Source organism: Python bivittatus, unplaced genomic scaffold (assembly GCF_059951505.1).
Source record: "Python bivittatus isolate LINGU-HERP-01145 unplaced genomic scaffold, Pbiv_v1 ctg000020_np1212, whole genome shotgun sequence".
NCBI lineage: Eukaryota > Metazoa > Chordata > Lepidosauria > Squamata > Pythonidae > Python > Python bivittatus.
The window spans coordinates 101,742,656-101,766,649 of record NW_028277030.1 but is presented as its reverse complement, the minus strand read 5'-3'; the positions used below and the strand labels follow the sequence as shown (position 1 = coordinate 101,766,649).

Genomic DNA, 23,994 nt, shown 5'->3' with positions numbered 1-23,994 from the left:
CCCCTAACCCCAGAAGCCACAAATTAGGTACACATCACAGTTCTTACTGGAAAAAAAAAATGCCTGAGAGCAGAGAATGATCTCGTGTGATGAGACTTGATAAGGCATTCCAAAGAATTGGAGCAGCCAGCAACAAGATCTTCTCTAGTGTTTTCACTAGACATACAGTACCTCCTAAAGATTTTAATGTCTAGATAATAAATATATATTTAAGAAATTCATGCCCTACTTTGTTCTATCAGTTCTTGTGTAGGTACTGATAATCTGTATTAGCATGTAGAACGTTACGTCTTTTAAAATGCAAAGGAGCTTGCCAATACGTTGGGTACTCCAGATTGAGTTACTTGCCTTCACTTAATTATATTCCCCACCCCCTCCCATTCCTACATTCAATAGAATCAATACCTTTTCCATGAAATCTCAAAAGTGAAAATAACTTTATTTGTAACACAGGCAATTGCAGTCCCAAGAAGAACACGCTTTTTATCTGAACATGCTCTCCCTTTTTCTGCTTTCCTGACTGATAGCTTTGGACGCCAGCATAACTACCTGAGAATCTCCCTAACTGAGAAATGCAACCTCAGATGTAAGTCTTTCTACTCTGAATAGAAGTTCAGTTATAAAATGCAAGTTTTGTTCTCATAACATCTTATTAGTGGACATACTGTATGTTAAGCAACTGTTGTAAAGATTTATTTGCACAATGCCACACACTGCAACCCCAAAACTGCATTTGTTTCATTGGTGCTGTTTCACAGGCTAATAGAAGCTGTTTGGGCCAAAGTCTTATAGACCAAGATGCCATTTCTTTCCTGCAGATTTAATTAGATTGTGAAATTAGAAACAAAAGTGTTGAATGCAACAAATGAGCAGTTGTGTCAAAACATATTCTAGCCCAACTTGTTTGGACAACATGTCTTCTTTCCCCTGGAGCAGTTGGGAACCTGAAAGAGTGAACTCTTATCACTTTCATTACTAAAGCAACATGTAACAAGTTAGATTTGAATAACTGTTGGCGCTTTTAGGAATTTTCTCCTACTCATCTGTTTTAGTTATGGAACATAGCCAGTTTGGTCTAGTGGTTAAGGCACCAGGCTAGAAACCAGGAAATTGTGAGTTCTAATCCTGCCTTAGGCATGAAAGCGGGATAAAAAATATATTTAAAAAGTATCTGGATAACAAGAACAACACCTTAAAGACTAATTTTTATGACATAAACATCTTGGAACTACAGTCCAATTTATCAGATGTATGTAATGAAGTGAACTGCTATTCACAAAAGTTACTGCAGCATTTGCCGACCTGGGCACCCTACAGAAGTGCTAAGGTTAAGTTCCCAGAATTCTCAGCAGTGGCCATGTTTCCTGTAGAATTCAGGGAGCTGAAGTCTCCACATCTCAAGACCCCTCCAGGAGCTATTTTGCTCCTGAGACGGTAGCATATAATGTGGTTGCCTGTGGCATATTGTGATGTCTGTGTAATTTTTCATTCATAGTCACCTCTCTGTGGTTTCTTACAGCTCATGGGAGAGAAAAGTACATTAAAAAGGGTGGGAAAACAAAATATTGTAATCTTATTTGGAAATAAACTTTGCTTCTCATAAAATACTTGAGAAACAGGCATGTCTTAAAACTTCTGACTACATGTTTCAGGTCAGTATTGTATGCCAGAGGAAGGAGTTCAGCTAACTCCCAGATCTGAGTTGTTGAGCACTCAGGAAATCATCACTCTTGCCAAGCTGTTTGTGAAGGAAGGTGTGGACAAGATCCGTTTGACCGGAGGAGAGCCCCTCATCCGGCCTGATGTGGTGGACATCATAGGTATGCTTGTTATAGATACTTTACGTCACACTGTGGGAGAATGTTAGCGGTAGTACTTTGAGAATTCAAGCAGATCTATAGGTTTGCTCTGCTGTACAAAAACACTTGATAGCCAAGATCAGCATGCATCTTGTGACCCCTGGAATAACATATATACTTGCAGATAAGCCAAGAGTTTTGTGTTAAAATGCACCTAAAAAATCCGGTTCGGCTTATCTGCAGATGGCCTTATATGCGAGAATATACCGTAATACTTTTTAAAAATACCTGTATTTCCTGTATATAATCACAGATAAGCCCATCTGTCGATAAGCAGACCTTCAAATTTTTAACCAAAATACCAGGAAAAATGCAGGTCAGCTTATCCACAGCTGGCACATCTTTCATGGTATTTTGGTTAAAAATTTGAGGGTCTGCTTATCTGTAGATGGGTTTATACACAAGTATATATGGTATATTGATACCTTCATCTTGATTATGGGTAATGGTGCAAACCATTTGGTGCATATCATCAAATTTAGAGAAATAGATCTAGATTTCCATGAATATATTTAGGATGCCCCAAATCTTATTATATATGTAAGTGTCATGTTATTTTTTCCTCCTCCCTATACTGCTTACCTGTTCTTACAGTTTAATACAGTTCTCTCTGTTGCTAATCCTTTGTCCCCACTGTATTTTCTCAGCTCAGATGCGCAAGTTAGAAGGGTTGAAAACTATCTCTGTCACAACCAATGGGATCAATTTAGCCAGACTGTTACCCCGGCTGAAGGAGGCTGGCCTGGATGCCATTAATATCAGCTTGGACACATTGGTGCCAGCTAAATATGAATTCATTGTCCGTCGAAAAGGTATATCGAAGTCTTCCACAATAGCATGTTTAATATTTTTATTATTGTGCCCTGTATGGAACTTGTCATATGATTGGAATGAAGAGCTCAGAACTAGTCAGAGAACTCATGCTAGTTGATCATTTGACCTCAGATTTGGAAGGCTTTTTTTTTTTGTTCATTACTGCTCAGCATGTAGGGATGAATATGCATCATTTAAGCATGGGTTACTCTTTATTATTTGGCATCATCTGTAATTATTTAATATATTGGTATGTATTTATATTTGTAAGAGGGCTATGCAACACTTTTGATTTGATTCCAAAAAAGTACTTCAGAGTATACAAGGGCATGATCATAGCACCTACCTGCAAATCTTTAAAACAGCCGCATCTTTTCCCATTTTCAGCTACATGTGGAATATACTCATTTATTTCTCATACCCAGAGCAGCTCTGTATAGAACAGGACTTCTCAAATGTCTTGATATCATGACCACTTAAAACAATAAATGAATGTGTGCAATATCCTCCATCCTCCATGAATAATAGTAATAATTTCTTTGAGGATTAGATTGGACAAAAAAGAAAAGTAAGATTGCCATTTACTTTGTGTGTGTGTGTGTGTGTGTGTGTAGTAAAACAACAATAGAACCTTAAAACTTTAAAAATAAAACAGTTGGAAATACATCCAAAATGTAAAACATTTTAGTGGGAAGAATGAGTTTACTTTTGCATAATTCCTAAAATCTGAATGTTATCCAAGACAGCACTCTTGTTCTGTATTTATTTTTGATCAGTACTAGTTCTTTATAGCAACAACCATAAAATACCCTGACTTACATGAACAGGATGTTCCATATGGAATCACTGTTTTCATAACCCTCTTGCTTAAACTCACAGTACACATTTTGCACATTAATCCAAATTTCAGAAAGTGATTGTCAGGAATTTTATTTTCAAATAAGCATCAGAAGAGGCATTAGCGAATGTCCTCACTAGCAACAAGTTTATCAGCTATCAGTTTAGCATCCATTAAAATAACAAATAAAATACTGAACTTCACTAACATGTACTCTTCTACAGACACTGCAAAAAATACAAATATACCACTACAATGCTATGTTGGTAGAGACCCAGAAATGCTTCTGAGAGAAACTGAACCTAACTATTCTGTTATATGATCAGAAAAGTGTCGATACTCTTTATGAACAAAAGTTCTTTCTGATCATTCATTGAGTGGTTTAAGAGGCCCCCATTATAGTGGAGAGCCAGATTGGTGTAGTGGTTAAGGCTACCAGGCTAGAAACTGGGAGACCATGAGTTCTAGTCCCATTTTAGGCTCGAAGCCAGATGGGTGACCTTGGGCCAGTCACTTTCTCTCAGCTCTAGGAAGCAGGCAATGGCAAACCAGTTCCAAAATCTTGCTACAAAAATTGCAGGGACTTGTCCAGGCAGTCACCAGGAGTCAACACTGACTTGAAGGCGCATACACACATACATTTTAGTGGAGCTCCCACTTTCCAGTGGTAGTCATAATTCAGGTTTGTTTGAAAAGGCATTATAAATTTATACAATTATATCAACTATTGTTGATTAGTCACAATGTTGAACTGTTACCCTCCTTTAAAAGGCAGATGATTTGTTGTGTAATAACAACAGCACAGAATGTATCGACCAGATTCACACACAATAGAAAGCCATAAGTATCTGCTTTGCTTCTGGCTTAGCATAATAAACTATAATTAAAAATCTGGCAGTGCTACCTAAAACAGGGATTGTAAATCTGGAGCTCCTCAGAAAATATAGGATTTATACTTCCATAATTTCTGACCATTAGTCATGTTGGATAAGATTAATAAGGAACATCAAGAACATCTGTTTCAAACTTTAGGCCAAGCTCAGCAATAAACTTCCACTGTTCCAGATTGGCTATTCCTTTCCCAGGCTGTTGCACATTTGTACAGTAGTTCTGCCTGGTCTGAAAGTGTGCTGGATTCTGCCAGTTTCCCATTTCAACCCTTACAGTCTACAGGGGATAAGGTTTGTAGCTTGCACCAGTGAGAGTATTTAAATTTAAAAGTTTATTATATGAACTCTAATAGTGCAGAGAGCTTTTGCTGAAATTTCAGTAGCATGACAATTGTTCTCAGTGTGGGACTAAATACATCAATTAAATGTACTAGACTCTAATAAAATTCCATCACTGAGTATCAGATAGGGTTTTATTATTAGACATTAAGATTAAATCATATGTCTCAGTTGGTTTTAAATTCTAATTTAGAAATAGTTATTGTAGACATTACTTTAAAAAAAAACTTGTGGAAAAGCCATATATTTAGATGTTAAACTACTTTCTGTGTCCAAGTGGGTTATTTGAGGCAGTTTAATTGTTCTTGAAAATACATATACCACTTTGAAATATTTCCTCAGCTGCATAAACGAGTTTCAGCTGGCAGTGAAATAAATTCAGATAGATTAAAGGTATACATTTTAGGAACAAAAATAGTTTTGTTTGGGGGATGATGCTAGATCAGTAGGTCATAAAACACTCCCATACAAATATATACTTACAGTTTCAGTTCTTTAATTTTAAGAATGAGCAAGTTTGATCAACTCTGCAAGATTGCCAGAATTTCAGTATATCAGAATAATCTATGCTGATGCAATTTTATAGAAAAATGAAGACCCAAAAGGTAGCTTTGCTACCACCCCTGTTGCCATAAAAAGGATATTTTCCCCCAGAAGTATCAGACAGCACTTCTCATATTTAACTAATGTTTAAATATATCATTTGTGACAACACAGAACCAGTTTATACTGAACGGTTTCTTTATTCACCTTTTTTTTAAAATAATATTTTATTGAAATTTTAAAGTTACAAAGTTAACAGTTTCTTTATTAACCTTTCTGTTGTGCAGAAAGCCATGCTAGCTTGTTAATCTAGCAGCCACAGCTCCAGCTCATCTGGACAATGCTTGGTTGGGGCACCTGGGTCAAGAGCACACTCTTGCCTGAGTTCTACTCTTTGTGGGAGCTCTTCAGCGTGGAAAGATTGGCTATTTCTCTATGTAGACAACCTGTGAGCATCTTTGCCGGCACAGCTCCTAATTAGTAGCTTTGGGATATTTCAAGGGGTGCTGGAGAAATGTGTTGCCTACAGTTTTTATACTTTTTCTGGAATCATTTGACTGGTTGCTTCCCCTTCCCTTTGTGACTGACCACATATAAGTTACAGCAGCCATTCTGTCAGCTGAAGAACAGAACTGACATGAGTAAGGAAGAGTTCAGATTTTCAGAAACAAGTAACACGATTGTATTAGTGGATCTGGTAACATTGTGCACTAATGCATGCATCCCGTACATAAGGCATTCAAAGACTAAACTGAATTGTTGGTAATTACTGTAATTACAGGGTGGGGTGACTTCATAATTTGTAAAAGTTTCCAGTAATAGCAACAGAGATATGGATATGTAAAATGCAGCACTATATGTAAATGTAACATCCTAAGACACAGATTGTCTTGGGAGATTGACCAGAAACTAGAGATTTCAGCAGTTTCAATGAACCATGAGGTCATGGACAAAGATTTCTAGTGGTAAATAAATAACAAGGGAAATGATGAAAAGAATTGCCACTGTTTGAGACAAACATGGTTTTCTCATTCATATGTTCTTGATTTCTTACATCCCAGCATGTATCTGGATAACCTATTGACATTACAAATTACAGTATACAGGTCAAATATAACATCAATCCCTCTCCCCCCATGCCTTTTAACTTATTTATGAATATAAGACTGGTAAAAGTAAAGGAAAAATGGTAAAGATTCTTTCAGCTTCTGGTGACTTCATCCATAGCATTTTCTCAGCAGCATAAAGGAACTATTTGCTGTTGCCTTCTGGGTTTTTTGTTTGTTTTTGTTTGTTTTGCTTTGTATTGCATTTGGATTATTTTCCAGTCTGGCCAAACAGTCCTTGAGTTTCCAGGTTGTTTCCATCAAATCACCTTTCAGGGCCTTGAAGAAATTTGAACAGCAAGAAAGGCTACTTCACTTTAGAGGTAGTATCCAATGAGGAAGAACACAGAGCTGCAGACTGCTGTGTTGTCATGGCTTGTAGTGGCAGAGAAAGCTCCTCCTTCTTCTTCTATAGAAGAAAGCATGCTGTCCCTCCTAACAGCGGAAAATCATCTGTCTCACTGAACAGTAATAAGATTCAGTTACGCTTATATAAAAGGCTGGAAAATGCCTTTCCTCCCACTTTTGTAAAAGTACAAATGGTGCTGCCAAATTGTGGGAATGGAAATGGGGCTGGAATATTTAGTTGTGAATTAATATGCACAGTGCACACGGTTTATGTGGAAGATAATTGAGAGTTACATTCTGTTTGCAAGTACAAGTCTTAAATGTTTTAAAACTTTGCATGTTTCTCTTTGTGAAAGCATCCTTTGCTTTTTGCTAACAATCTTAAGAGTGATGATGATAAGCAATATTTATCTTGTCTCTATGCTGCCTAACAGAATCAATTATATGGACTCCAAAACTGAAAGCAAACATTTGAGACCATGTTAACGTCAGTTTGGAATGGCTGTAATCTGTTCTTTGTAGGGGAAATGCCCATCTGTAGCCACTAGGTGGTGATACAATGACAGTTAAAACCAATGGAGGCATAGTAGGTAAAAACAGCCAATAAAAGTGACTTTAATCATCTCAAGATGTTTGCACATTTCCCTCTGTGTTATATTTGTTTCTAAATATGGATCTCATGCTACATATGAGAATCTCTGAATACATGGAGGAACCTTATCCTTGTGTACTTGCATATTTAAATATTAAAATATATTTGATTATGTATCAAATTTTAGAAAACATTATTGCAGGGAAATACAGCTTTGAATGAATCCAGCAGAATCATCTGCAACTCCACCACAGTGCAGTCGATTCAGAGTGATGCCTGGGGAAGTTTATAGAGTAACTGTTTCGGACTGTTCATCACTGCTAGTCAAGGAGCTAGATTTTGACCTGTGATAAGGCATTAAGTAAATTGACACCAAGCTGTTAACACTGTTTTAGCAGGCACAGTGCTCAACCCAACAAAGTGTTGATTATCATGAGCTTAAAAAGGGAATTAAGCTCAATTTAATAATAAATTAATAAAAGCAGAAACATCCATCAGTGGCTACTTTTGGTGTACATATACTACTTTCAGAATAGCATAGCTCTAAAGTACATGGACTACTGTAACATGCTCTACATGGGGCTATCCTTGAAGAGTATCCGGAAGCTACAGCTGGTGCAGAATGCGGTGGTGTGGACAGTTCTCAATGCCCCTAGGAGGGCACATATAACACCGCTGTTGCGGGAGCTGCATTGGTTACCAGTTTGTTTCCGGGTCCAATTCAAGGTGTTGGTCATCACCTTTAAAGCCCTTCATGGCACGGGACCAGGTTATCTGAGGAACCGCCTCGCCCTGGTTACTTCAGCCCGTCCCACTCGGTCCAGCAGAAGGGGCAGGTTGCAGACCCCACCCGTCAAGGAATTTCGATTGGTGTGGTCTAGGCAGAGAGCCTTTTCTGTTGTGGCTCCCACCCTATGGAACATCTTGCCTCCTGAGGTCCAGTGTGCCCCCTCCCTCATGGCCTTCAGAAAAGGGGTTAAATCCTGGCTCTGCCAGAAGGCCTGGGAGTCGGATGGGGGCTTGCATCTGTGGAGATGGCTGGTGGGGCGATAGGTTGCCCCCCCCCAGCATCTTGAAGGCTTTAGGGCTAGAATTTATGGGGGGGGGGATATTTTTAATGCATGTTTCTATTTTTAATTATGGATTTTAGCCATTGTTGGAGGGATTGGTGCTTTTTCCTTTCTTGTTATTGTGAGCCGCCCAGAGTCACCCGCTGGGGGAGATGGGCGGCATACAAGTTTAATAATAAAATAAATAAATAATGTATCCCATGCTTGCTTGCTTGCTTGCTTGCTTATTTATTTCTCAGATTTGTATGCTGCCCAACTCCCAATGACTCAGGGTGGCTTTATTTCATTCATTCATTCATTCATTCATTCATTCATTCATTCATTCAATTTATATAGCTGCCCATCTCAGACCAGTGACTCTGGGTGGCTAACAATAAAAACAGCATTTAAAACAGTACAAAAAAATTAAATATAAATATAAATGCAGCCAAGAGATCTTAAAAAAACATCGGTATCAGCACAACCATGAAACGGGGCCCTTCACAACCTCGGGGCCCCAGGCCTGGGCATAAAGCCAGGTCTTCAAGGCCTGCCAAAAGGGTCAGGGCCATCCTAATCTCAGGAGGGAGGATGTTCCAGAGGGCAGGCGCCACAGAGGAAAAGGCACGTCTCCTGGTCCCAGCCAACATTCCTTGGCTGACAGGACCTGGAGCATGCCCAACCTGCTGGACTGTATTGGACAGGTAGAAACAACTGGGAAAAGAAGGTCCCTCAGGTAACCCGGTCCCAAGCCATGAAGGTCTTTGTAGGTGACAACCAGCACCTTGAATTGCACCCGGAAACACACCGGCAACCAGTGCAGCTCCCGAAGCAGTGGTGTTACATGTGCCGAATAGCCGACACTATTTACAGCCCGGGCAGCTGAAGCTTCTGAATGCTCTTCAAGGGCAGCCCCATGTAGAGTGCATTGCAATAGCCTGAAGAAGCCTATTACTTAGGCTTCCGGGCCACTTCAGTCACAACCAACTCTAAGTAGCAAATACTCCACTTTTGTGACAAAACTTAATTCAAAATGCAATAGTATTAATAATCAATGCATGACTGAAACAATCTCCTTTGTAAACAGTCGCCATCTGCAGGGGGCCATTTCCATTCCAATCCCTACAGGCTTTCTTGATACCATTCCTGAATTCTAAAAAGGTTGGAGCCATTCTAATCTCAAGGGGAATGCTCATAGGAGTTGGGAGCACCAGAAAAGGCCCAGGTTCAAGGCTCCTGATGGTAACATTGTCTCAGAATAGGAACTTGGATGGGCAGATACTGCTGGGAACAGGCAGTCCTGAAGCAGGCAGGTATCATGCAGTGTATGGGTTTCCTGTTGCTGCTATAGAAACATTAGATAGATGTTTGGTTTGATCTCGGCAATTTAGGTACTTAGTCCTTTATACGTGCCTGGTGCATTTATCCTAGAACAGTATGGATGCTTCTGTTTTGGTTAGTGTTTTCTTGATTCTAAAGCATTGCCTGATAGTGCCTAAAGTTGCGCAGAAGTCCTCTTCTTTCTGATTTCCTTCCAAGCCTTTCTGTACGCAGGACAGATTCCTGACAATAACTCTAGTGTTTTCCCTGTATGTTATGCTCCCCAATGTCATGTTTAGTCTGCAAACTTATTTTATTAGAATAAACCTTGCAAATGAAGTCAGAGGTTTTCAGAGAAGCAGGATAGAGAAATAACAAACACGTTTTGACATCAAACAATTATGGTAGTCCATGTCATTTAATCCTCATGACTTTTGCCTGCCCATCCCACTCTTCTTCTTTCATGGAATAACAATGTATTTTTCTTCTCCAAATATTTGGGATTACATAAGGTACTTTATATTGCTCTTGAATAAACATCTCTTATATCATCTTGATTGGAGGGATGGTGAAATAGAAAATTTGTGAAAAGACTTGATTTGGGTTTCTCTATACATTTGAAAACACACTCAGCACAATGTTACACATGTCTAAAGCCCATTGTGACTGCACTCCTACATAAAAGAATTTAAAATTGTTATTTAACCACAGTCTGTTATGATATTTCGTTTGTCTTATATAGCAAGTGAAGCTTTTATTTAAATGTGTTTGACAGAGTCGTGAATTCAACTTTAAAATTATGCAAGAATAGATTTATGGTATTAGTATTAGATTCAGTGTATGTGTATTTATAAAAGTTTTTGCTCAACTTTTTCTAAATAGTTACATTCTGATATTTTAGGATTCCACAAAGTAATGGAAGGAATTCACAAAGCTCTTGACCTTGGATATGATCCTGTTAAGGTGAGAATATTCCGTATTAGTAATCATAAATGTACAAATGTAGTTTTGGCATACTTATTTCACATCTCATATGTTATTTTATTTTCTATTTTCTATTATTTATTATTTAAATAAATGCAGTGCTGTCACTTACTTGTTTTGTGTCTCCACCATTCCAGAATAAAAAATGGTGAAGAATAGATGCCTCCAGGTACTGCTGATCAGGAATTATGTGTTGCGTAAGGCATTTGGAGATCTGTGGAGTCCTTGGGGTTCTCTGAGCTTGGTTGTTTTCCTGCAAGTGTTTCGTTACCCGGCTAGGTAACATCTTCAGCGCTAGAATGGGATGGGGTTTGCTTTCTGTTTATATACTGTGGCCTGCTTTGCCAGTGCTGGTGGGGGTGGGGGTTTTGTTTTGCTCCTCTGGTAATTCCTTGATTAGAGTATTATTTACTGCTTGATTGTGTGTCTGGTGATAATCTAGCCGCCCACTATCCACTGCAGAACACAATAACCTCCAGAAAGGCCTCAGCTATAACTTGGACAATGCTAAACAGCTAGAATTCTGTGCAGCCTTAGAAGCACCATTTAAAACTACAGGATTTAACATAGAGACCCAAGAAAACATAAGGCAAACAATCATACCACAGATCAGAAGAACACAGCATCAGCACCAACTTAAAGCAGAGGACAGAGCAGCCCTCAAAAGCCTAAGGAAGGACCAAACCATCATCATCCTCCCAGCAGACAAAGGCCGAACCACAGTTATTATGGATAAATCACAATACTTGCAAAAAGCCAAGAAATTATTAGAGGACAAAGAAACCTACATCCCATTTAACACCAACCCAATTCAGAAACTAGACAACCTAATCAAGAGAACTTTTAAAGACCTAACCAAGAAAGGCCAGATCACAAAAGAAGAACAGTGGCAGATGAAAAGCAGTGGACCCATCCTCCCATGTTTCTATGGGCAACCAAAAATACACAAGCCCGACATACCTCTTCAACCAATTGTATCTTTACCAGGGACTCCAACATACAACATAGTAAAAGAACTGACAAAAAAGCTTGGACATCTCACAGAGAAGAGTGAATATTCTATCAACTCCTCACTACAGTGCCTCCAGAAAATTAAAGATGTACACATAGATGAAGATGAAATTATGGTCTCATTTGATGTCACAGCACTCTTTACATCCATAAACCCAGAACTAGTGAAAGAATCCATATCAGCAGTACTACACAACACACCTGACCTAACCAAATACACCCAGATCGAAATACCCAGAATCGTGGACCTCATCAACCTCTGTCTCACTACCTATTTTCAGTTTGATGGACAAATATACCAACAAATAGAGACACACCCATGGGATCACCACTGTCAGGACTCATAGCACAGATTGTAATGCAACACCTAGAAACTATAGGACTTCCCCACATACAACCGAAAGTATGGTCCCAGTATGTAGGTGACACCTTTGTTATAATAAAAAAGGAACAACTAGAGAAGACACATAAAACTGTCAACAACATCTTCAAAGGAATAAAATTCACCAGAGAGGAAGAAAACAACAACACGCTACCCTTCCTGGATATCCTCATCAGCAGAAGAAACAAGAGCAAATTAGAAACCCAAGTCTATTGGAAGACAATCAACAGTAATCAAGTACTCCATTACCAAAGTAACAACCCAACCTCCCACAAGAGGAGCTGTGTAAGAACGTTATTCAAACGAGCATAAGTTCATTGCAGCAATCCAGAACAGCAGAAAAAGGAAACAGACCACCTATACGACATCTTCCAACAAAATGGATAGCCACACAACTTTATCAAAAACTGCCTGACCACTCACCCTATTACAACACAACCAACACAAGCTATGAAAAGGATAACACTGCCATACATCAGAAACGTCTCAGAAACTACCAACAGACTATTAAAACCACATGGCATCTCTGTAGCTCCCAAACCAACAAAAGCCTTCCAAAACATCTTAAGCAAACCAAAAGACCCAGTAGCCCAAGAAGAAAAAACAGGAGTCATCTACAACACACAGTGTAAGGACTGTAACAACCACTATGTAGGACAGACAAGCAGAAGGCTAGCAGAGCATATCCATGAACACCAACTAGCAGTCAGAAGACACAATGAAAACTCCTTAATCTTACAACACATGGACAGACTTAACCATTGTTTCAACTGGGAAGCTGTCAGCATCTTAGACCAAGCTAAATCCAAACATGGGAGGGAATTCCTGGAAGCTTGGTATTCAGACAAGGCAGCCATCAACAGGCACATAGAAATAAACAACACCTACACACTATTAAAAAGAGACAATAAAAAGGAAAACTAAAGACCAGATCATCTCACCAGCAATCATCACCCAGATAAGCAATGATTAACACCAAGATTATCACCAGACACACAATCAAGCAGTAAACAATACCCCAATCAAGGAACTACCAGAGGGAAAAACAAAACAAAACCCCCACCAACACTGGCAGGGCATGCCACTGTATATAAACAGAAAGCAAACCCCATTCCATTGTAGCACTGAAGATGTTACCTAGCCGGGTAATGAAATGTTTGCAAGAAAACAACCAAGCTCAGAGAACCCCAAGGACTCCACAGTTCAACCCTGAGCTACACATATTCTCTTCTGTTGGCATTTGGAGATCATCAGGTTGGGAAGGCTGGCATAGTGCCTCAGTCCCAATAATTAGTTTCTGAAATAATTTCCCATTACACAGGGTTTTTTTTATTATCCTTTAAAGAAAAACTAGTGAATAATTGTCTGTTCAATAATAACAGACTGCACATTTTCTAGATGGGCACGTTGTGCTGTCATCCTATGAAATGACCCTGTGTGCCTTGGACTTATTCATTTACTTTTTTTTTTTTTTTTAGGTGAACTGTGTGGTTATGCGAGGACTCAATGAAGATGAGCTGCTGGATTTTGTTTCGCTTACAGAAAAGCAGCCCCTGGATGTGCGCTTTATAGAATACATGCCTTTTGATGGTGAGTTCTTGAGTTTACACTTGGCTTCAAAGACTGAGTAAATGAAAAAGTGAGCAGTTTCCCATTCCTATAGAAGATGGTGATGGAATATCAGCTTAGAGGTATCTTCAGCTTCTGTGGCCTACATAGGAATTTCTCTGGGAAAGGGACAAGTACAAGGTGAAAGTATTGATATTGCTGGTGTTTTTTTATTCTTAATGTTGTATATCTCTGATCTCACAGTTTCATGGTAACAAAACACAACTAGTTTATTCCTGGTATTCCTACATTTATACCTTAAGTTTAATTAATAATGCTATTGTTGATATGCTGCACAAACCACATTAAAAAAAAAAAAAGAATTGCAGAGGAATAGGACTTTCACATACTTCTGCTCCTTCCACTGCCAGCCACTGCTTCTTAACTACCTACCATTGCATCTTAACTATTCTCTAGCCACTTAGCACTCTGTTGCTCCTGATGAAAATGTTGCTATAGTTAAAAACATGCCTTTTGTAGACTTAAATCCCTCTCAGTCATTACCAGACTTATTCAACCCATAACATTTGTTCCCCGCTTACTCTAGGCAACAAGTGGAACTTCAAGAAAATGGTGAGCTACAAGGAAATGCTAGATACAATCACACAAAGATGGCCAGACTTGAAAAGGTTGCCCTGTGAAGAAGCCTCTAGCACTGCCAAGGTAATTATTAGCCTGATCAAAGGATCAGTAATCAGAGAGAGCTTCTTGGTCTGCTATTTCAGTGCTAGTTTGATTAGCTATCAGGGAGGGAGGGAGATGATATGGCTTTTATTGTCCTGATACAGCCTCCCTGTGTACTTTTGACAATTATGCGAATCGTGGTATTGGCTGGATGCTGTGTCTATCACAGTAGCATAGCTGTAGTAAATTAAAAAAGGGAAAGAAGGGTTTGAAGGAAAGTGTTGTTGGAGATATAGTGGTACCTCGGGTCACGAACGCTTCTGTTCACAACCAATTCGGGTCACAAACAGCACTGTTCGCAAAATTTTGCTTCCGTTCGCAAACTCCACATCGGGTGACGAACAGGATCCGCAGCCATTTTCCCTGCTGACACACGTGGTCATGGCTTCCTGTAGGGAGGGGGACTCTCCCTCCAAACAATAACCGCCTCCCCACCCGCCTTCCTGTCCTCCACGCCTCAAGCAAGGTTAGTGTTCTCTCTCTTCATACTGTACTGTACTGTACTTTGTGTCATATTTTTGTGGTTTAAAAAAAAAAATACATATGGTTCAGGACAGATTAACCGTATTTACATTGAACCTTATGGGAAAATTTGATTTGGGTTGCGACCAAAATTGGTTGGCTACCAAATTCGTAGGGGTCAGAACGGATTAACCGTATTTACATTGAACCTTATGGGAAAATTTGATTCGGGTCGCAACCAATTCGGGTCGCGACCAGAGTCGCGGAATGAATTAAGTTCGTGACCCGAGGTACCACTGTAATAAATATACATCTGTCAAGATGAATTTTAACAGGGAAGTAAAGGGAACTGCAGCTGTATTGCTATGATAGGGATTTTTTAAATGGAACTTTTCTTATCTAGATGTGAAAATCATAAGATTAAACATGCACATTACATGTTCATGTTTTAGGTACATTTCATGAATCTCTCTGGCCATAGGGAATGCCCCCACCCCCCAATTTTTAAACAACGTATTATTTAATTGTACACCACAATACATCCTACAGTGGTAAAAAGAACTCCAGAGTAGAAATAAAAATAATAATAGGAAAGAAAGAGAGAGAGAGAGCATACGCAGAGAAGTAACCAAACTTATTGGGACTAGAAATAGTGCTTTGTAAACTGCAGTTAGTTAAGTATCGCCTGTTTCCAGAATAAGTTTATGCACAATTACCTTCGTAGGTAATTACCTTCATAGGTAATTGTCCTGGGATAAGTTTCTGGTGTTATCTACTACACATAAAGTATTCTGTGCTTGCTTTTTATGTAGACTATACATGAGGTATAGTGTCTGAGAATTTGAGTCACTTTGCAGTTGTATCCATGACAACTGCTGTTGTGTTTATAATATGTGTTCCATAATATATGTGATTTGTACATGATTTGCATGATGCTTCTTACAGAAAAGTATGCACCATGTAAGAATTTAAAATAACCTTCATCTAAACATGTCACTAAAATGTTGTCATGGACTTTTCCATCTTGTGTGTAAGACATTTGTAGAAATAAGTTTAACAGGAAATTGTTGGTAAGAAGATAGGAATCCTTGTAATGCAAGTGTCTGCTATTTATCATATATGTCCCTACATATTGGAGGAATAGTACAACCCCAGATTCAAGAATTTGTTTCCAGTATAGTATTGATCCTGTGCATATTTCTACTGGTGACTTCTAACCTCATGGTGGCATATCCTTCTTGCCAGTGTTCTATACTTTCCCCATACCATATCTAATTCATTGCTATTAGGGGTGTGCAAAATTATTTGTATTTGAACTGTACTGAATTCGAAACACTCCATTTTCAAGGGTGAAACAGCTATTTCAAATGTAAAATGGGTTCTGAGCTTGAGATATTTTTAAAATACTCAGAACTAGCACGTTTCATCACTCTCTGATTGTATTTAGGCACGCTGGGGTTGCCCTCTGCTGCCACAAGTGAATAGAACTATTAGATTGATCCACCCTATGGAGTTTCAGAGGGAGCTTGGGGTCTTTCCTGAGGATCTAATGGGTGGTTTGATGGAGCCATTGGTCACTTCCTGGAATGGGTATGTGTCAAAGAAATTGGACTGGATTGCTCCTATGTAGCTTCTCACTGGAAGTCAATCCCAGGGAACTCCTGGTTGTCTGAAGAATTTTGGGAGGTGAAATGCCAGAAGAGATGCCAAAAGAGCCATTGGAAGAAGACAAAGAGTAAATCCAACTGAGCATGAGTAAAAACACATATTAGGGATTGCATCATGGTGATAAGGTGGGCACTTTTATCTCAGCTGCAGATAGCTGGTTCAGAGAATCTCTTTAAGGTGACTCGTTCCTTGCTAGGTAGGGATGAGCCACAGGATAATCTGGAGTGCCACACCTGGTGGATAAGGTTGCTCAGAGTTGTTTGGAGCTGTACTCCAACTGTGCAGGTCCTATTGAGGTGACAGAAGCAAGGTCTTGTATGGTTACCTGGGGTGAGTTTGAGCCAGTAACTGCTGAGGATCCTCAAGTCTACTAACCCAATTGCCTGTTTATTGGGGGCCACTCCTGGCTGATTAAAGCCACTTGGGAGATGATGTATGGTTGAGTCTGTGCAGTAATATTTCCTTCGCTGAGAGAGGGGGTGATACAGAAGCCTTTGCCGGACTGGACAGTCTTGGACAATTTTTATCCAGTCTCCAACCTTCCCTTTTTGGGAAAGATTGTTGAGAAGGTGGTCATCCTACAGTTTCAGAGAGCCCTGGAGAATACAGATTATCTAGATCCTTTTATGCCTGGTTTTATACTGGGACGTACTACTGAGATGGCATTGGACACACTTAGAGACAAGCGTGTCTCACTTCTGGCAGAGCTGGAACAGGGATAGTGTGACCATTATGGATCTCAGCATCTCTCAGTACTATCAGCCATGATATTCTTTGGGGCCACCTGTGGGGATTAGGAGTGGTAGGTACAGTGTTCCAGTAGTTCAGTTCTTTTCTTTGTGGTCGGGTCCAGTCTGCCTGTCCTTTACATTCCAGCAGATTTGGTATATTCTGGGCCCCACTGATTAAATAATGTCATAGGACATTATTATGGGACCAGGAAGTGGGCCTTCTTTGTCATAGCACCTGCCTTCTAGAATGATATCCCCCCAGAGATTTGTATGGCCCCCACCCTGACCTTATTCAGATGAGCCCTTAATTGACTCTTCCCCCAGGACTTGAGCTAGAGTGGGTGGCAAGACCTCTTGTTGTGACAATTTGTCAAAATGGGCATTATTTTTCTGGACATCTGCTTTTTGTATTGTTTGCAATTTATTGTTTTAAATTTATACTGTATGCTGCCCAGAGTCATGATGGAGTCAGGCAGCCTATAAATTTAATTAATGCATTTAATAAATAAATTTCATATTGGAAACAGCTGTTTTGTGCTTGAAGCAAGGTGTTTTGAATTTGAAAGAGTTTGAATTCAAAACATTTTGCACACCCCTAACTTCTGTCTTCACAAGCTAGAACAAATATTAGGAATGAAGTAGAAATGATGTGATTTAACTTTGCTTCTTTTTTTTTTCCATTTTTCTTTCATGCTTGGCTTTTAACAGTCATATAAGGTACCACATTTTCAGGGGCAAGTCAGCTTCATCACTTCCATGTCTGAGCATTTCTGTGGATCCTGCAATCGACTGAGGATCACGGCTGATGGGAACTTGAAGGTAGCCCTGCTGCTTTGTCTGTTTCATCATGGAATCAATTATCCAGGGAAATGGTAGCCTTCACGGGATGTTTCCAAGCAAAGGCTAGCCACTCATCTGTCAGGACTGCTTTAATTTGGACTCCTATAGGAGTCCAAAAGGAGGTAGACTAGTGGCCTAAATGACTCAACTTGGTGAATGGATGGACATGCATAGAGCTCATAAAAAGTTAGCATTGCATTCAGAACAGTTTTATACACTTGGATAAATACTTCCTAAACAGAAGTAGTAAATTATATAACAATCCTTGTTCTGTTTACTACTTGAAGCAAACAGTACTTTTGCTGTTCCTGAAAATTTGTTTTTCTTTCTTCTCTAATGCAGTGTATTCAAATATGGAAATTTACAGGAAGTAAACATATTTTAGTCTTTTTATGTGAAATTGTCTTGTGTGGTAATTGGCAAACCTTTCCAAACCAGGAGGCATAGGGTAGGACCTTAAGAAGGCTTGTGCTGTTCCCTGTTTCCCTGATACCCAACTCTATTTACAGAGCTCATTAAATCAGACATGTGGGGTACAGACCAAGTAGTGAGATGGGAGGAGAGAGCTGGGAGAGGATGATAAATCTTTTCTGTCACATTGAAAGTTGTTATTTGTAATTAGTTCAGACTTGGTACTTAAAAGTTCCAACTCACACAATTAGTGACAGCAAGCATTGTATTAATATCTGTTGACACTAAGTCGGAGCAAGTTCATTAGCTTAAATTACTTACAGAGCTTGATCTTAATGTCCTTGAAATATGCAAGCCAGTACTTTGGGTCATGCTGGGACAGCCTTGAACTAAAGCACCAGTAGGTGGCAACACTTAGCTGATACTTGCTGATGTCAAAAAGACTAAGCAAAATTGGATGTAGTGGTTGGACAGGAGACCACCAAGAAATGTTGGTACTATAGGCTAGACTGAGACATTTACAAAAAAAAAAAAAGCCAGAAAGAGGCAATGGCAAACTCTTTCTGCTTTACTGCCAAGAAAACTACAACGAAGTGCTGGTATAGTTGCGAGGAATCAAGAATCTTTCCCCAGTAGCCTTAGGTGACATGAAGCAGCATGCAGTAAGTAAGTGGGATATTGGGGAATGATAACATATTCTATTCTTAGCTTGAACTTAATCATAGTAAACTAGCAGGGTGCCAGTAGAGGCAAAGAGTAACACAGTTCTTTATCTTCCTTCTGCCAATCCACAAAAGAAAGCTAGAGGTCTTTACAGGTGGGAGCCAGCTAATAACACGTGTTATTTAAATTTACAGTGCTGGACCATTTACAATGCTGAACTAGGGCTTTTCTGTTATCTAATGGCCAGGAGATAGATAAATATACAGTAGATGATAGTAGTAGTATACTTCCATATCTGCCAGGGGCTCCCAGTGGTTTACCGAAAGCCATTGATTAAAACATCCATTGCCCAATTAAGAATTATACAGTTAAAATATCAGTGGTAAAAATTAGGAATTTAAAATTATATACCTAATCCTGGAAACTTGATAGAGTTATCATGATGCAAGCCAACAAAAAATACAATACACGAAATATCCTTGCTGGGCATGAAACTCATGGCTGTAATGAAGAAATGCCATTGGGTTTTGACACAGGTACATTTGTCTCAAATGTACAGCCTCCAAAGCAGCCTTTGCCATGCTGGTAACCTTCAGATGCCTTGTGTCTGTAACTCCCAGAATTCTCAGGCATGGAAAAGGCTCCTTTGACATATACTAGTCATTTGTTAAGGTTCAGTGGTTGTACAAGCCTCAATAGCACATATTTAATCGATCAGCCTTCCAAACGAATAGTAACAAATTATTAATCTAAACTAAGATCTTCATGGTCGTCTGGATTCTGTAATAAATGCAAATATGAACTGGGAACAATGAAAACTTGGACCATGTTTGTGATGAGTATAACTATGACATTTTATGAAATGAAGTTGAAGTGAAAACTGTGTACATCCATCTCTTGATGGAACTCATAAAAAGTTCCCAAGGTTTTGCCATGGAAATTAATATAAATACCATTGTAGAGAGAGGACAGATGAAGTGTAGTTTGGCAACAGCTACATTAAATTAGCTTCAGTTCCCAGCACTTCAACATGTTGCCTAGCTCAGCCTTCCCTAGCCCTGCACCCTCTATAAACTATTGTACTGCAGTATTCAACATGCTGGTCATACTGGAGGAACATGATGGGAGCTGTAATTAAACATGTCCAAGGATGCCAGGGTAGGGAAGTCTGGGAAAGGCTAACAATTATCTGAGCCATGTCATGTGGAATGACATTTCTTTGTGAGGAGAATGGCTGCTCTGCTCCCTGGCCTTCCTCAAGGCTTTTTACATTTGAAGAAATTACAGTTTTTGCCTTTTTTCCCCTCTCATGGAAGCAATTATCAGGTGCACACCAGTTGCAAAGAACTGGAAAATATAACCTGATTGGAACTTGGAAAATCATTCTATAGCACATAATGCACATAACTTGTGGCCCAGAGGCTGAAAAGCCCCAGAGCCCCTCCAGAGGAAGGGGAATTTTTTAGTTCAATAGAAAATATTAAACACCTAATATTAAGTACATTAATTTATGTTAAAATAAATTTAATTTTTGTCCTGGCTCCATCCACTTAATTGTCCTGACTGCACTCCATTTCCTAAAGGGCAGCCCTTGGCATATCAATCAAAACCCAAGTGCAGTCTTCAACCCAGAAAAAAAAAAAAAAAAGTATTTCTGATACACAGCATGTTAGATGCAAGTCAAACATTTTAAATTCAAAATGTCCTGACTCCAAATGCCATTCTGACCCCAAAACTTTCTAAAATGTTCTAACTGCAAAATGGAGGTTGGAATGGTCTATTTCAAAGTTTGACCTCAAAATGTTTGCAGATCATTCAAACATCCTACCACTGGCCAAAGAAAATGTTGTGTAGGAGGTATGCCCAACCTGAGAATGTTACATGTTAGCTTCCAACCTGTACCAACTTCTAAGTCCTCATACTTGAAAGAACTTTGTAAAACTGAATAAGCAAGCCTACATTAGTGAACACCCTTGTTGAGTTCCTGCAGTTCTCAAAGGTGGCCTTGCAGTTGCTCTCCTACTGTAATGATATGTGGGAATGACCTTGGGAGACAGGGAAGAGCCACAACCAGGGAACAGTTGGATAAGAGGCAGCTTGGCCTGCAAAAGGAATGTAGGCATGGCAAGCATCTCAGAAGGGACCCTCTGTAGTTTCTTGGGCTGTTAAAGTGACAGGGGAGAAATGTACTTTCAGACTTGCAAGATTCTGTTAATGCAACCTTACAATAAAGTAGAATTAGTTCATCTGGGTGTGCTTCATGTCTGGACTACCTTGCAAGGCTAACACCTACTGTTATCTCTGGTAGTCTGGAATGGAATGGAGTCTTACCTAAAATTGGCCTCTTGTCTTCAGCGAGAAGTGCTGCTATATGGGTGCTTTCCACCGTCGGAAGGGGTGGGGGTTGCCTGGTTGCCTCTTCAAGATAAGGATGATGAGAGCTGGTATCTTGTACAGTCATTGCCAGTTACTGTAAGTTGCAAAGCTGATTCATTGTTGGAGCAACCAGCCTTTTTTTTTGAAAGGCAATGTGGAACTAAAATGCTTCGAGGGTTTAATGAACTTTTCTGTAGTGCTACACCTATGTAAATTGATGTGGAGTGGTGTTATTCATTCTCTCATTCTCTCAGCTCATCTTCTATTCCCATTTCAGGTCTGCCTTTTTGGAAGTTCAGAAGTATCCTTGCGGGATCACTTACGATTTAATGCCTCGGAAGAGGAGTTGATCCAGATTATTGGAGCAGCTGTTGGCAGGAAAAAGAAACAACATGCAGGTAAGCCATTTTGTCAGGTTTTTCTTTTTTTCCAGGGTTCATAGGCTGAACTGGACCCACAGTTTAGGAGTAAGCGCAATACAGTGCAAAAGTCCTAAAGTGAAATCAAATGTTATGACTTAAGGATTTGTAAAATGCTTCCAAATCAAAATTGATCAAGCCCAAAACATCACAGCTCTTGAGTTCAAAACAGTTATTCTAATCTTACTGGCAGAGTCCCAGTACTTTCCAGTTCATCCAGAAAGTGTTCCAGGCTCAAAAACAGAGTTACTTTGATCTCAGAAATCTTCTGGATAGGTCTGAACAAAATCGGGACACTCAGTAGTAACAGAAAAGCTGTTTTGGGCTTGAAACACTTTAAATTCAAAAGAGTTTGCGCCATACTACAATGGTTCTGCTGAACTTTATGCTGACAAGAATCAGGAAGCGTTGATTTCCATTCCTTGCAATCTTCATACGTTCCGTAAATACGTTACCTAGTTTGTTCAGAGTTCATTTTAAGGATGTATATGGGACAGAAGGGAGGAAAGGAACCACAAACACTGGCCCTGCCAATCTTGACATGATGTCACTGCAGTCCTGGGCTGTCAAAATCTAAATAAGTTTTGCCCCTAGCCGCTGAAAACTTTCCTGCCACTGTTTTACAACTTGAGTCCTTTGATTATATGTCATAATTGGCATTTTACTTTTGGGGTAAGTCCTTCAAAGTACATTACAGGCTGCTGTTTTTCATTTTTCATGTGAATTGTTTCACATAGCCTGGTTTTGCTTTGCCCAAGTTACATTTCTCTGTTTCCCCATTCATAACTACCACTTCAAGAGATGATTGCTTAATACTTAGAATGCGTCCATACCATCACCAGCAATCTTTTTTTTTTGGCATTATTTCCATTGATATAAAATCCAGCAGTATTAATAACTTTTGTATGTTCATTATTTTCTTCTCAGGCATGTTCAACATCTCCCAAATGAAGAACAGGCCAATGATCCTCATTGGTGGGTGACCAATCAGTACGTAAGAAGTACTTAAGTTATGCAAGATGGTTCACAACCTGTAAACAAAAACTAAACATTTGATCTTCTAAGTAAGAAGTAGAAATGTGTGCACGTTTTCATTTTAAAAACATTATTTGCGGAATCTCTCTTGAGGCATGCACATCAAACTAATGCTGGATGTGCATCTTGCTAATCTAGCAATGTGAAAGCTTCTGAGCTTTCATTCTCCAGTCTGTAGGTGAGAGTTTTATTATGTAGATGTTCCTTGTTCTCTCTGTACTTAAAGCCACTTTAAGATCTGGTGTAATGCCAGAATTAGAAGGCTGAAATATAGATAATTTGGGAAATGGGAACAATTAACTACTAGCACTTCCACAGCATGGGAGAACCATGTGGTAAACCATACATTTGGAGGTTTGCCTGTAATTAAATAAGACGTTTGTGGGGGAGAGCAAAGGAAGCTAGATGTAAAGACAGGATCCTTCCAGCTGGTTTTGGAATTGGAAGCTGGCTGCCTACACACAGCTATGTAGCTGGGACTTAAATTAAGTGTGGTAAGGCCATGCATTCTGCACCTTGGGAAAAGCAACCACTGGCTTTCTCTCTACAAACAGCACAGTCTTTGTGACCAGGGTAGAACAGTTTTGTTGTGATTCACAGACTAGTGTAGGGTCATATGGAGCAACTCAGGCAGCTTCCCAACTTAGTTTCAAGCTGATTGCAAAGTTCCATGAAGCCAACTCTCATGTGAATCAGTAGGAAGTGGATAGAAGGCCCAATGCAAAGTCCAAGAGAGGATTGCAGTGAGTGCTATGGAAAGAATGAATTGCCCTGTTCTCCCTCTCTTGCTTTTCTTGAATGCTCCAGCAGGTTTTCTTTTTTTCCCCTTAAAATACAGTCTAATCTCAGTGTTTTCTTTTGACATTCTCCTTCACGTAGACTCATGGGTAGTGTGGAAGGCTTGATGAATTCCAAAAACACAAAGGTTGTACTTAAGACTTCTATAGAATAAGGCATCAGTGCAAAAAGCATTCTGAAAGCCAGCTGAAATCAGAATCATAGTCTGAAACTCTGTATTCACTT

General features: G+C 39.5%; 1 protein-coding gene across 3 annotated transcripts in view; it reads left to right on the top strand.

Moving 5' to 3' along the window:
• Positions 1-23,994, top strand: part of MOCS1 (molybdenum cofactor synthesis 1) — a 43,782-nt gene that overhangs the window by 8,326 nt on the left and 11,462 nt on the right. Inside the window, exons 2-10 of one of the 3 annotated variants that reach the window (XM_088145532.1) lie at positions 454-586; positions 1,653-1,820; positions 2,507-2,671; positions 10,599-10,660; positions 13,553-13,664; positions 14,230-14,345; positions 17,936-18,046; positions 21,795-21,915; positions 22,864-22,911. In XM_088145532.1, coding sequence (XP_088001658.1) covers positions 454-586; positions 1,653-1,820; positions 2,507-2,671; positions 10,599-10,660; positions 13,553-13,664; positions 14,230-14,345; positions 17,936-18,046; positions 21,795-21,915; positions 22,864-22,911 — 1,036 coding nt within the window. Of the gene's footprint in view, positions 1-453; positions 587-1,652; positions 1,821-2,506; positions 2,672-10,598; positions 10,661-13,552; positions 13,665-14,229; positions 14,346-17,935; positions 18,047-21,794; positions 21,916-22,863; positions 22,927-23,994 lie in introns of all 3 variants that reach the window. The other 2 variants (XM_088145537.1, XM_088145544.1) reach the window with 2 other exon arrangements.